Raw genomic sequence first — 14,440 nt, 5'->3', positions numbered from 1 at the left:
AAATAAATAAATAAATAAATAATTTGTTTGTTTATTTATTTATTTTAATAAAAACATAATAACATTCGACAAAACTATGACAAAACATTCATGAATGAATATTATATTATATAGAAAAAGAAAAATAATAATAATAATAATAATTTGCCCTCCTTTTATAAACATAATAATGAGATCATTTTGAGAAATTTTTTACCTGTTGGAAAAAGTAATCATAATTGACTGTTTGAGTTGTTTTTATATAATAAATTATTCCACATGATTCCATTCACAAACTTTTGCATGAGATAATAAAAAACGATTTGTCTCAAGTTGATATTTCATCATATGTATTTCATTTTTTTCTTTTTCGGTTTGAGCGGCAATGGTCCAGGCATTTTAAAAACAGCATGACAAGTCGTACAAATCGGACTGAATTTACAAAAAACTAAAAAAAACAAATCAACAATTATGCAACATCACCAATTTTTACCCTAAGTCAACAGGGGGGGAGGGGGAAAAAAGTGATTTTACTCACTCGATAAACAAACGGAACACACGAAACCTGTATCGATTAAATCTTGATGACAAAAACAAGCAGCTCTATAATCGACTTTAACAGGAGGAGGTAAAACGAGACAATTTCTCAAAGGTGGCTCAGGTAGAAAAACCCACTTAAAAAAATAATAATAATAATAACAATAAATTGAATTGAATGAGGGATTGATATAAAAATTAAATTATCAAATGACTTACGAGTAAATATTGTACTAATCCAGATAATTGTGGCACTTTTAAATAAAGACCTCCTGTTATGTCGCAACCTTGTTGTAATAAACTTAAATCTTGATCTAAACTGCACACATCTATTAATATATTTTGTCTTTGGGCTGTAAAAAAAACGCTCATGTAACTCATGTATTGCGAAGCCGTTTCCCCACTTCCAGTTACGATGAGTATTTTCGAATTCATTTTTTCACCAGCTCCTAATTCTAACTGCAATCTGAATAACGATTAATAAATTAAATTCTCCTTTTGAATGAATTTATGAAAATATTAACAGACTAATGACTACCTGTTGACATAACACAATGCCATTGCTAATGCTCCAGCGATGAGAGATTCAGATGAATTAAAATCTTTCGCATGAGACGCTTCTTTTTTTAACAATTGTTGTAAATTATGTCTAACGCTTTTTTCAACCTGTGTAAATAATTCATATTGTCCGCTTTGTTGTCTAATAACTTCAGCGCTATCATCTTTGCACGGATATAAAAATTCCGTTACCCTCGCATGACTTGTTAATATGGCCAATTTATTTTTAGCACCCAACATTAAATGAGAATTTGAAAAAGCTAAGATGGATTCTAATGTTTGAGTTAAAACGTGTTGCTGTTCTCTATAAAGTCGTTGATTTGGATGAGTATCAAATATGACGACGAGAAGTGAAGATTCCGCGTCGTCACCTATAACGTATTTATTATTATTATTATTATTATTATTTATTTCACCTTATTTTTTTTTTTTTATTAAAATAAAATAAAATTAAATTAATTAAATTAAATATCTTACCTTCCATTTTATTATTTAAATTAAATAAGGCACGAAAACTTTTTGAGCACTTGTACGAATCGACGCCATCTTTGTAAACAATTTAAATATACTGACACGTTAAAAAAAGTTACACGTCATTTTAAAAAACCACGTCATCGTGACGTCACGATTGCGTCATCAACGTAAAACAAAATGGCGGAAAAAAAATTTCATTTGTAATTGTTTTTTAAATAAAAATCCTGTAAGATTCTTCTTTAAAAAAAAAAAAAAAAAAAAAAAAAGAAAAAAAAAACAATAAAATAATAATAATATTATTATTCATTTTATCAAAAATTAAATAAAAGAAAAAAAAATCGCGTTAAATTATGCAAAAAAAAAAAAAAAATCTTATCCGTAAGATCATCGTCCAAGGTTGTGCATGAATAAATAAAAAACTATTGTTAAAATGTGTGTGCGTGCGTGTGCGTGTGTAAAACCTGCATATAATTTTAATGTTTAACTAGTGTTAAATTTTCCTTTCTTTCTTTCCAGATAAAATAAAGCTTTCGAATAATAATAATAATAACCGTGAAACAAAAAAAAAAAAAAAAACAAACAAAAAACAAACACCACATTCAATCTCCTAATAATAATAAAATTTCAATTATTCTCAGCAAACAACAAAAAACATTTTTGTTATTTTTTTATTATTAACAGGAAACGATAACAACAACAACAACAACAACAACAATAATAATAATAATAAACGACAATAATGAAAAGGGAAAAAAAATTAAATAAATCACAAAAAATTATTAATAATAAAAAAATATTATCATTTTTATTTTATCATGATAATTATAATAATAATAATAATAATAATAAAAATCCATAGAGAAAATAAACGCCGTTAATGTAATGCACACACACACACACACACAAAAAAAAAAAGAAAAAAAAATTTAATTATAATTGACTTAGAAAATTTTTTTTTTTAAAATAATAAATTTTTCTGCACCCTTTTTTTCAATCACTCTCTCGCCCCCTCCTTCCACCCCTCCCTCCCTTAATAAAAAAAAATTTTAACGAAACATCATTCGAATCGTTTTTGACATTTCTTTTAATTGACAAAAAATATTAATAATAATAATAATAAATTTCCTGTCGTTTGTAAAAAAAAAAAAAAAAAAAAAATTCATTTCTGTCGTTCCTGTCGTCATCGTTTGTCGAAGATGGACCCAATGCGATCCGACAAAGCGTCACGACAACAAACAAACGAACGCATGTTCATCCCCTCCCCCCCATTTATATCAATCACGGACGGATTTTTTTAAAAAAAAAAAATAAAACGAACGCTCCGCGTTCGAAAAAGAAATAGAAAAACCACCCGAAAATTCAACGAATGAAAACGCGCACACACAAACAAAAAAACAACCCTTAATCTACTATCCTTTTTCAATCCTTCCCCCCTCTCCCCTCCCCCCATCATTTTCACAACTTCGTCCCTTCATTCCCGAAGAAAAAATTTAAATTTAAATTTTTTTTTTTTAAATGCGTCATTTTTTTTTTTTTTTTTTTGTTCACACCTTATATTGAAAAATTAGACTTTGGATGTCACATCAAATCATCATCATCATTCAAACACCTTAATAATAATAATAATAATATTTACAATCCATCGAACGATCCATCGTTCGATCGATCGAATCGAATCGAAGGATAAAAAAACAAAATAAAAACAAATTTAAAAAAAAAAAAAAATATTAATTAATAATTAATTAACCTTAATTCCTAATCAATTAGTTATTGACACTACAATTTACAAATATTAATAATAATAATCATAATAATAATGATGACGATAAATTGTTTTTCTCGTACGGAAAATCAATCAATCAATCAATCAATCGTGCAGCAAGAAATTAGAAAAAAAAAAAAAAAAAAAGAATTTATTCTTATTTTTTACGGAATTAGAATCGACGACGACGACGACGACGATGACGTCGACGAGTGACGTCAATTTTCGTCGACGACGTTCACGTTTATGAAATGAAACCAAAGAGAGAGAAAGAAAAAGAGAGAGAGAGAGAGAGAGGGAGAAAAGAAAAGAAAAGAAAAGAAAGAATTACGACCTCGTGAGCGACGGACGTTCGGAATAAAATGCATGACGATGACGTAGTAACACGTTCGTTCGTTTGTTTCGTTTGTTCGTTTGTACGAGCAATTAACAATGGCGTTAATTGCTTATGCAAACGACTTTATCAGCACCTTCCTTGCAAATCGACACGACAAATTTTTTTTTTTTTTTTTATTCTACCGCATTTAAAAGGATATCCTGTCGTGGTTTTAAGAAAGGGAAACGACAACTTGATCGCTTTAATATCCAAAAATTTGTTTGTTTGTTTCTATAATAAGGAATCCAGCCTTTCGAGGTCGATAACCTTTTCTTTCTTTTCTCTTCTTTTAAGGGGTCCCGAGGGAAAAATCAACAAATTTTTGAGAGAGAAAGAGAGAGAGAGAAATAATTTATATAAAAGAAAAAGAAAAAAAAAATTTTTTTTAAACGTATTGATTGTTTGCTGCAATTCAATGTCGTGTAAGTAGAAAACTTTCGCATTCCTGTTTTTGGTTATGTGGCACAACTGGCTCTCAGCGATAACGATTATTGATGATAAGGCCTCATAAAATTCAGTCTTCCAGGGATATTTCCACAGGAATCGATGTCGTGAACGTTGGCGTTTCCAATTCTTCGTGTTTTTTCATTTTCATTCCCTGTAGAGAAAGAAAGAAAGAAAGAAAGAGAAAAATGATAAGAGAACGAGCATGGGGGTCACCGTCGTGACGTCACGCACACGCACACGCACACACTTACGATTTGTAATTTATAATGATTAATTATGTCTTGATCGGCGGGACACGATTGCGTGAACGCATCCAATTGATACATGTGATACATGTAACGCCACAAAGCCGTGAGCTCTCCGGGGATTTCAAAATCGACAAAATACTTTCCGGCGACTCGAATGTGTTGGAGACGTGGCATCAGTTCGCAGTCGAAACAACACATCGTGTCCCCCGTGAGAAAGCGAGTGTCCTTCTTCGCGAGGTGTTCGTTGATTTTACGAAGGTGCGTGAGTAAAGCCGTCGGTTTTCCCTCTTCTTTCTTTATCAATGCTAATTTTAATTTCTGCAAACGATAATTAAACAAACAAACAAACAAATAAGAACAAAAAGTTTTAAAAACACGTTCGAAGGTGACAAGTTCTCCTTCCACGTTTCCCCCCTCCCCCACTCTCCCACTCTTCCGTTTCCTTCTTCTCGTAGGAAGAAATAATAATAATAATAATAATAATAATAAAATAATAATAAAATAATAATAATAATAATAATAATAATAATAAATTACGAATAAACTTCCTTTTAATCGATTATCTTGATTTTGACACGTTTATCATCATCATTATTATTATTATTATTATTTCTTTTTTTAAAATTGATTCGTAAGAACGAACGTACGAACGAACAGAACGAACGCGCGTTTTTCTAAGAAAAATCTCAAATCTCTTTTTCATTTGTCTCCCCACTACTACGACGCTCTTTCGCGTTTGTTCGTTTGTTGTTCGCTCTCTCTCTCTCTCTCTCTCTCTCTCTCTCTCTAATGTAATCAACCTAAAAATGTAAAGTGAACGGCCTCTGAATCGTACGAGACCTTGACGACAGATAGAAATCCATCACGTGTCATCAAAACTTTAATGGGCACAAAAAAAAAAAAAAAAAAAAAAAAAAAAAAAAACTCGACAACGCATCGATTTATGCGCATACAAACTTTTTTTTATGAACTCTCGCGGTTAAAATTCGCAACGGGAAAAAAAGGAGGAGGGGGGAAGGAGAAGGAGGGAAAGAAGGTACCGCCTTTTTTTTTTCCCCCGACGAACGTTTTAAAAATTTAAACCCGAGACAAAGGAAACTCCCCCCCCCCAAAAAAAATGAGAGAAAGAGAACCTGCGGAAAAGGTAAAAATGATTATCATCATTATTATTATTATTATTATTTAAATGGACTTACACTGTAAAGATTTTCGATTAGAGTCGCGACTTCTTTATCCTGAACGAACAAATTGTGACCCCCCGGTATGTTTTTCATTATGTGCCTTTCGATTTTATCATTTTCCAAAACGGCGAGTCCCCCGTCAATCAATATCGGCGGCGGCGTCGCTTCGAAATTCGTTCTGAAATCCGGAGGCGGTTTTTGCATGTCCACCGTGGTTACTTTTAAAGAAATCGTTTTCAATTCGGCCAGAAGGTACAAATCCATAAAATATTCTTGACAAAATAAACAGGCACCTTTTCTCCTTCCATCTATGGTTGACGCCTGAAAAAAAACAAAAACAAAACAAAAGATTAATAAACGTAAGACAACAAACGCGCGTTTTCTCTCTCTCTCTCTCTCTCTCTTAATTTCTTTTTACCACCTTGAAAAAACACATATGGCGTGGAAAACACAACACAACGACAAATGTTACAACATACACACACAGAGATAGAGGGAAAGAAACAACAACAACAACAACAACAACAACATTCTTACCGTTGCCGAACACGAAGAAATTATTTTAAAAAAAAAAGGGCAGAATAACGAGTTTTTCTCTCTCTCTCTCTCTCTCTCTAAAAGGGGGAGGAGTTCCTTCAGGAAATTTTTAACTTTTTTTTTTAATAAAAAAAATAACAAACGTTTTGCACCTGAACGCAAAACTCGATATTTTTTTTTTTTTTTTCCCCGTTTCCAGGTTGTTCTCGTTCGGTCACATGTGCGGACCAGCAACAACAACAACAACAACAACAACAACAATTTCTTTCAACGTAAAACGAGCGCGACGTTTACGTAATCGGCACGCCCGCGTGTATAATTAAATATTTTTATTTTTTTGACCGTAGCAAAACCGCAAAATGGTTGTTTTTATTAATTTGCGACGTGCAAAAAAAAAATGTCGTTTGTTGTTGCTCTTATTTAGAAAGAAACCTTTACAAAACTTTCCTCCTCCATTAAACATTATTTAAACAAAAAAAATCTCGAATAATAATAATAATAATATCGAAAACGATCGAATGAATCGACGATGCGGAAAGAAGAAGAAGAAAAGAGAATCGAAAGTTCGATACGGCAGTACGGGGGGGGAGAGGGGGGCCCACACACACGATCCGGTTTCCAGTATGTCCATTTTAATGGAACGCTGATAATAATCCAACCGATTCATTATTATTATTACTACTACTACCACTTCCTTTTTTTTCGCGCATGATTTAGTTAAGAAAAAAAAAAAAATTCAACGGCACCTCCTCTCACCGTATGAAACTTATGTAGTAAAAAAGGAATGAAATCATTCAAGAATTAATAAATTCTCTCTCTCTCTCTCTCTCTCTCTCTCTCTCTAGGTAGATTAATTCGGGTCAAACCGTAAACTAGGAACCGGTTCCGATTTTACTCATCGAATATTAAATGAACATTTTTTTCGCCCGTTTTCTTTCCTTTCTTTCTTTCTTTCGTATCGGAGTTCGAGATATCGAAACTATCGAAACCTATTTGTTGCCAAAGATAATTTCCTTCGATAATCTCCTCTCTAAAAACATTTCCATAGAGAAAAAAAAAATGTCTGACATTTAATAAATTATAAGTGAAGATTTTCTATTTTGATTCGGCCTTAACATTTTCCTTATAATCGACCAAAACAAAACAATTCTGAAATCATCTTTGTATAGCTAAGACCAAAAAAATTTTCCTTCTCTCTCTCTCTCTCTCTCCCCTACCCTCCCTCTCTCTCTCTATCCTTCTCTTCCATCCTTTAGCTTTACGCCTTCAAATAAAATCTCAAGAGATTATAAAGCACACAGACGCACACACACACACACACACGCGGGCAAACAAAAAAAACGTTTCTCGCCCACCGATGATGATGATGATGATGATGATGATGATGATGATGATGATGATGATGATGATGCGAACCGCGAGTTCAAACAAACACTCGATGTATGAATAATAATAATAATAACAAACAAGCGTTCGTAAGAAAAAAAAAAAAAAAAAACCAAAGATGTCAGACAGAAGACATTTCGCATGCAAGGCTAAAAGTTTTTTTTTTTTTTTTTTTTGACTAATAATAAAAATGACTTCACATTCGATTTACGCAATAAATTTTCTTTTTTTTTTTTTTTCAAAGTTGGCAATGAGCTGGGTGGATAATGAAAAACCTGAAGTAAAAAAAACTCGCGGGTTCTTTTCTCTCTCTCTCTCTCTCTCTTACTCTCGCTTTATTTTTGCACACAATAAATTTTCTTTCTCTCTCTTTTTTTTCACTTCTGCGGGGGAAATTTTGGTTGTTTTTTTTCTTTCTACCAATTCGAAATTATTTTCAAGATAGGAATAGAGAAAGAAAGAGTGAGAGAGAGAGAGAGAGAGAGAGAGAGAGATAAAATGGAATCCAACGTCAACAACTGTAAAAAGTTCAAGGAATTTGAGTGCCCTATAGGTGCCCTATTGAAAAAACGATCGTATCGGGGTCGGATACCGAGTAATGAATCATAACGTGGCAGGAGAAGAAGGTAGGGAAACGTCTTCGTGTGCATACCGTTCGTTCTTTCAATAAAAACCACCGAACGGTTTTTTTTCCATAAAAGCATTAATCGGACGTTCTCGTGCCCCGTTTTTTTTTTTCTTTCTTTCGACTCCGTATAGGGTTTTCGCCGTTATTTTAGGCAGTCTTGGGTCGACGCGATCCGACACGTAAATAAATTATTTCAATCAATCAATCAATCAATCACATTACTCAAATACGCAAAAGGGCATGCGTGTGCCTACGGGGGGGTCACGCTCGCTCTCGTTTTTTTAATTTCTTACATCTTCTCGGCGCGACGCAAAAGATTCAAGAGAAAGTTGAAATCGTCATAACCTTGGGGCGCCGGGTAAATAGAAAATTTGAAAAAAACAGGTGAATGAAAAAAACAACAAACTGATGGAGATGGAAACGTTTCACTAATTAATACCAACAAAGAGGAAAAGAGAGAAAAGAGAGAGAGAGAGAAAAGAGAGAGAGAGAGAAAAGAGAGAGAGAAAAGAGAGAGAGAGAGAAGAGAGAGAGAGAGAGAGAAAATAATCGAGATGGAAAGAATCGTTTGATAACGGAAAACATACCTGAGCTATTTAATCACTTATCACAACAACGACAACAACAACAACAATCATATTATCATATCTAGTCTCGTTTCTCATTTTAAAAAACAAGGCACTACGAAATTTTTTTAATCTCCCCGATAAAATTTTAAGGTAAGTGACCAAGATCGAAAGATAAAGATAGAAAAAAAAAAAAAAAAAACCTAAATAGAACATGAAGGATTGATATGCATGCGATAGGCATGGGTATATATTGTGATAGTGACGAGATAACGAACGTTGTCGTCGTCGTTCGACATAAGTCAGATGACACGGCAACAGGACGAAAACAAACAACCTTCGAAACAGAAATTCATTCAACGTGTCCTCCTCCTCCTTTTCCTCCTTTCGCATCGTGGCAAAATGAGAGACCAAAGGAAAACCGGGGGGCGAACAGGCGGGGGGAAGAAAGGGAGACCAATCATCCGCCGTTTGTAAATTATTCAGCGTCATCACTTCCGTCCAAACGATTTCAAAAAAAAAAAAAAAAAAAGGTTAAATATCGCTGATTAATTGTTTTTTAAAAAAAAAATTCATACGTTTCGTGTCGTAAACATTTATGCCAACCTTGAAATCGACCAAAATCACCAAAAGACAAAAAAAAAACGGTATTTTGTTTTCGATACCGATCGTGGCACGAGCCACGACCCTCCTAAAAAAAAAAATCCATCCATCGACGACGTCAATCAATTACACTCGCACCTTTCCGACAACAAATCCTTCCCCTCTCTCCTCCCCTCCCAAAAAAAAATGTCTGCCTCTACTTATACACATAAACTTTAGTGTCCAATCGACCCATTTAAAAAAAAAAAAAAGAGAAAAAGCGAAAATCATTGCAAAATGGCGGCCGCCGACCGCAACATTACAACTTACTACAACTACTCAGACAACATGTGACCTACACAAATTGTTTTCTCTCTCTCTCTCTTTCTTTAAGGAACGTGATTCAGGATTTTTTTTCTTTTTTAAAAACCTATTTATTAAAAGTAATTTTTAAAAAACCTGATAAAAAAAAAAAAACTTTTTAAACGGTTTATTATTATTATTATTGCGCAACGCGAGAAAGTGGACGAACGAAGAAGATACTTAAAAAATTTAACTAACGACCAAAATCTGCATAAAGGGAAGTTGTTAAAAGTAATGATGATCATAATAATAATAATAATAATAATAATAATAATAATAATAATAATAATAATGATGATGACGATGAATAAATTTTTCGTTAAAAAATCACAAAATTTTATGTCTTTTTTTTTTTTTTGAAACTTTGTCGTCGTAACGTTAGAGACGTAATAGTAAAAGTAATAATTCTGTACAGTTGTTTGTTTTCGAATCGTTTGTTAACAATGCGAACGAACGAAACTTTAAAGTAATAATAATAATAATGGTTGAAAACAATAAGATAACTTCATCGTGGTAAAAGAAAAGAAAAGAAAAATTATTTATTCGCATGCGAATCGAAAGTGTTTCTCCTCTCCTCCCCCCTCTCTCTTTTTCACTTTTATAACTTCTGCTATGCTACCGAACGACTTTCGCATTCGTCGTCGTAAAAGAAAGAAATTTTGCCAACCGCCACCGCCGCCATCATCTTCGACTTATATAAAACAACCAAGAAATATTCTTAAAACTACTTTCCTCGAGAAATTCAAGGCGCGATCGAAATTTTATGGAATTTTAACCGGGCAAACGTTTATCATGAGGTGGAAAACAAGGAAACAAACGAACAAACAAACAAACAAAAAAAAGGGCGGGAGGGGGGAGGGAAATAATAAGGTGCACGGTCGATCCCATACATTCGCGTAACTTTTCAATTTTTCCTTTTTCCCCTTTTTCCTTTTTCTTTTCCACTCGCAATAATAATAATAATAATAATAATAATAATAATAATAATATTAATGAAACAAACAACAACCGCGCGCGCGTTTCTCACGGGTTAAACTAAAAGTCAATGATGATGAAAATTATGGAAAGTTTCAGCGGAGAGAACAAACAAAACAAACGAAATACGTTTTTTAAATTTTTTTTTTTTTAAATTCGTTTTTTCCTTTGATAATTCATCATCATCATCATCGAACGCCAATTTTTTTTTTTCCTTTGAGGAGGGGAGAAGGGAAACAAACAAACAAACCTTAAACCTTTTTCCTTGCTTCCCTTTTAAAAAATTAAAAATCTATATTTATTATCGTTGATCATTTTTAAAGGAATTCCCGGTTTTCCTTCGTTTTCCTTTCCTTTCGTTTATCCTTCTCCTCCCTTTCCTCCTCCTACTTCTTCCTCTCGTTTTTCCTTTTTTGTCTGTTCAGTCCTGAAACTTTTTCGTTACTCCCACGTGACATTTCAACGGTCATTTTATTTATAATTCGTTTGAGAGCCTGATCATTTTATTCAACGACGTTCTTCATCATTTATTTAAATCACATTTTTTCGTTCCTTCGTTTCTCCTTCCACGAAGAAGAGAATGAGAAAAGAGATGAATGAAAAGAGAAAGAAGATTAACGAATAATAATAATAATAATAATAAAATAAAAAATCTCCATTTCGATTAACGTTTTTTTTCTTTTTCTTTCTTCCTTCCTTTCTTCTCCTAATTTAATTGGATGGAAAATAATAATAATAATATTTTTCTTTTCGATCCAAATATCCAATAAATCGTTTTTTCAAAAATTCGATAATCGATTGCGCAATAATCAATATATAATAATAATAATAATAATAATAATAATAATAATAATAATAATAGAAACTCAATGGGAACGAAAATAATTATTTTCCTATTCATCTTTTTTTTTTCTCTTTTTCAAATTTTTTCGTTCGAAACCGTTCGACCTGCAATAATTTTTGCATCGAACGATTACGTAAGACGATTTACGTTACGTCACAATTGCCAACCGTATAAAAATGAAAAAATAAAAAAAAAAAAATTACTAAAATTAATTTTTCGTTAGGATACGATGTACGTATAACGTATGAGGAGATTGTATAACGAAAGTTAATAATAATAATAATAATAGCCGCGCGTTTCTCTCTGAAAAAAAAAATGAATGAACGATTTATTTTTTTCTTCTCTACCCCTCCCCTCCCCTCTTTCTCTTAGTTTTTTGGCAATAAAAAGAAAAAAAAAAACCGGCGATGCAAAAATAAATTGTTTTTTTTTTTTTCACGTTTAACGAACCGATCGACAAATCTCGAACGTTACGTCAACACAAAAACAAACAAACAAACAAGACGTGTTCATTCCTTGACAATCATTATCGCAATCATTTTTTCATTCTAAAACATAAACTTTCGTTTTTTATTCCTATAAAAAAAAAAAAAAAAAATTCCAATCAACCATACAACGAACAGACGATTTTAAAATCGTCTGAAAAAGAGAAAGAGAGAGAGAGAGAAAGAGAGTTAAAAAATTACAAAGAAAACTCAACGAAGCGCGTCACATCGTGAAAATAAAAACATTCTTTCAACAAACATAAATAAATTTTTCAACAACTACTTCCCGAACCTGAATTCACCTGAATCGAAAGAAACGGGTACGAAAACAAAACGTTCGCGAGTACCACCAATTCCTAATACCTAACTACCTACCTACCTACCTAATAATAACTACCAACTACATTTTGATTTATTTTTTTTTTCTTTTCCCCTTTTCCCGACGAACGCCCCCCCCCCGTACCTGAATCGTTCACGTGCTAGCTATAACTTTTATCCTTCGTTCGTTAATAATTTACCTTCGACCTTTGGAAAAGAACTAGAAGGATCGATCGATCGATCGCTTTTTCGATTAATCGAAATCAATCGCATCAATTAAAAACTCGTACGATATAAATTTTTCCGTTGTCGTTGTTGTTGTTTGTCTGTCCACCTGAAAAGTTTTCAGGTGTGATAGAGAGAGAAAACGAGTTACCAAACCCAAAACAAAATAAAATAAATACTAATAATAATAATAATAATAATAATAATAATAATAATAATAATAATAATAATAATAATAATAATAATAATAATAACGAAAAACCGGAAAAAACAAATGATATTTTTTTTTTTTTTTTTTTAATTTGGTAAAAGTTGCCATTATTGAGGAAACAACTCGACATAATAATAATAATAATAATAATAATAATAATAATAATAATAATAAATGAAAGTAAAAACTAAACCGTATACCGGATTGCGGTTTGCGGAGAACAAGAAAAAAAAAAAAACGATGAAGAAGAAGAAGAAGAAGGAAAAAAAAAGTTGTTCTCGTCAAGATTTTCGTGAAATAAATATATAAAAAAAAAAAAAAAAACGTATTCACTTTTTTTAATCATTTACGGTCTTTAATAATAATAATAATAATAATAATAATAATAATAATAATAATAATAATAATAATAATAATAATAATAATAGTAATAAATTTCCTTACGAGCAAAAATCTTCTTCGTTTTTCGAATGTTTAAATTATTATTAATATCATTATTAGGCAACAAAGTCATCGATTCGTTTTGTTGCCTGCCTATTGCCACCACGTACAGACAAAAAAAACGTTTTTTTTTTTAACAACACCCACGTCACACAAGCAGACGAAAATGGTGAAAGCAAAAAACGTGGAGAGGAGAAAAAAAAAATCGAGCATTTAACGATCGTAATCTGATCGGGTCACCAGATTTGTATTTCTGTCGAAATAAATTATCTATCGTACGGAGAAAAAGAGAGCACACGCACCCATCGTAAGAAATTCCTGACATGTTAATAATAATGCGATTTCAAAGAGAGAGTGAGAAAGAGAGAGAGAGTGTGTGGGAGGGGGGGAAGGAGGAATCCTTGATTTGTTTGACACGGCATGTGAATTAGGAGATGATGAATTTAGGTCGTAGAGGTAACCAAGGAACCAACAACCTAATTTCTTCATCTTCTTCTTCTTAATGACGTCAAGAGGACTGATAAGAAACCAACAAACGAACGACGACGACGACGACAAACAAAAAAGTAATAATAATAATAATAAAAAGCGACGACAGACAAACTTTCTCGTGATATAACAAACGTGATTTTAACAATTTTTTTTTTCGATTCTCGTTCTCTTCGATCGAATCGTCGTCGTATTTTCTGCGTACACGTTTGATACGAAAAGAGAAAGCAAACCGGCGAAAACAGAAGTGCACAATCGACGAGAGAAAGTCTTGATAGAAAGAGAGAGAGAGAGAGAGAGAGAAAGAAAAACTTGATCGTGACCCAGCATCTCGGGAAAACTGAAGAGGGCATCGATTATTCGTAAAGAGTTTTATAATACCACGTTACTTATTTAAAAAAAAAAAAAAAAAACAAACGGACGTAAAGGGCGTAAATCAAAACTGCAAAATATTAAAAACAAACAAACAAACAAACAAACGGGAGTGTTTTTTTTTCGGCATTTCCTGCTGCCAAATATTTTCATCACGGATAAAATAAATAAAAATATAACACGGCAAACTGTTTCTCTTTCTCTCTCTTTCTCACACTCACGACAATAAAAAATCCAAATTCGATTCGGCCAGGTACGTTCGTACCTGAAAACGACGAAACTACACCGACGATGGCCAACAATGGAGAAGAGAAAAAAAAAAAATAAAAACAAACAACAACCAAACGTTCAAAAAAAAAAAAAAAAAGTCGATTATAAATCACGCCCGTACGAAATTTCATAAAGTGAAATATAACAACAAAATAAAATAATAATAATAATAATAATAATGATAAT

General features: G+C 32.3%; 1 protein-coding gene across 1 annotated transcript; it reads right to left on the bottom strand.

Annotated features, from left to right (window-relative positions):
- Window positions 1-4,200: 4,200 nt before the first annotated feature.
- Phum_PHUM189870 (Chloride intracellular channel exl-1, putative) lies at window positions 4,201-5,998 on the bottom strand (the record flags this gene model as incomplete). Its single annotated transcript, XM_002425234.1, has 4 exons — window positions 4,201-4,284; window positions 4,385-4,699; window positions 5,578-5,883; window positions 5,981-5,998. The coding sequence occupies 4 exons, from the start codon at window positions 5,996-5,998 to the stop codon at window positions 4,201-4,203; spliced, it is 723 nt and encodes a 240-aa protein (XP_002425279.1).
- Window positions 5,999-14,440: the final 8,442 nt, after the last annotated feature.

The sequence above is a fragment of the Pediculus humanus genome, genomic scaffold, assembly GCF_000006295.1.
Source record: "Pediculus humanus corporis 1103172107540 genomic scaffold, whole genome shotgun sequence".
Lineage (NCBI taxonomy): Eukaryota > Metazoa > Arthropoda > Insecta > Psocodea > Pediculidae > Pediculus > Pediculus humanus.
This window is presented reverse-complemented; position numbering and strand designations above follow the sequence as displayed.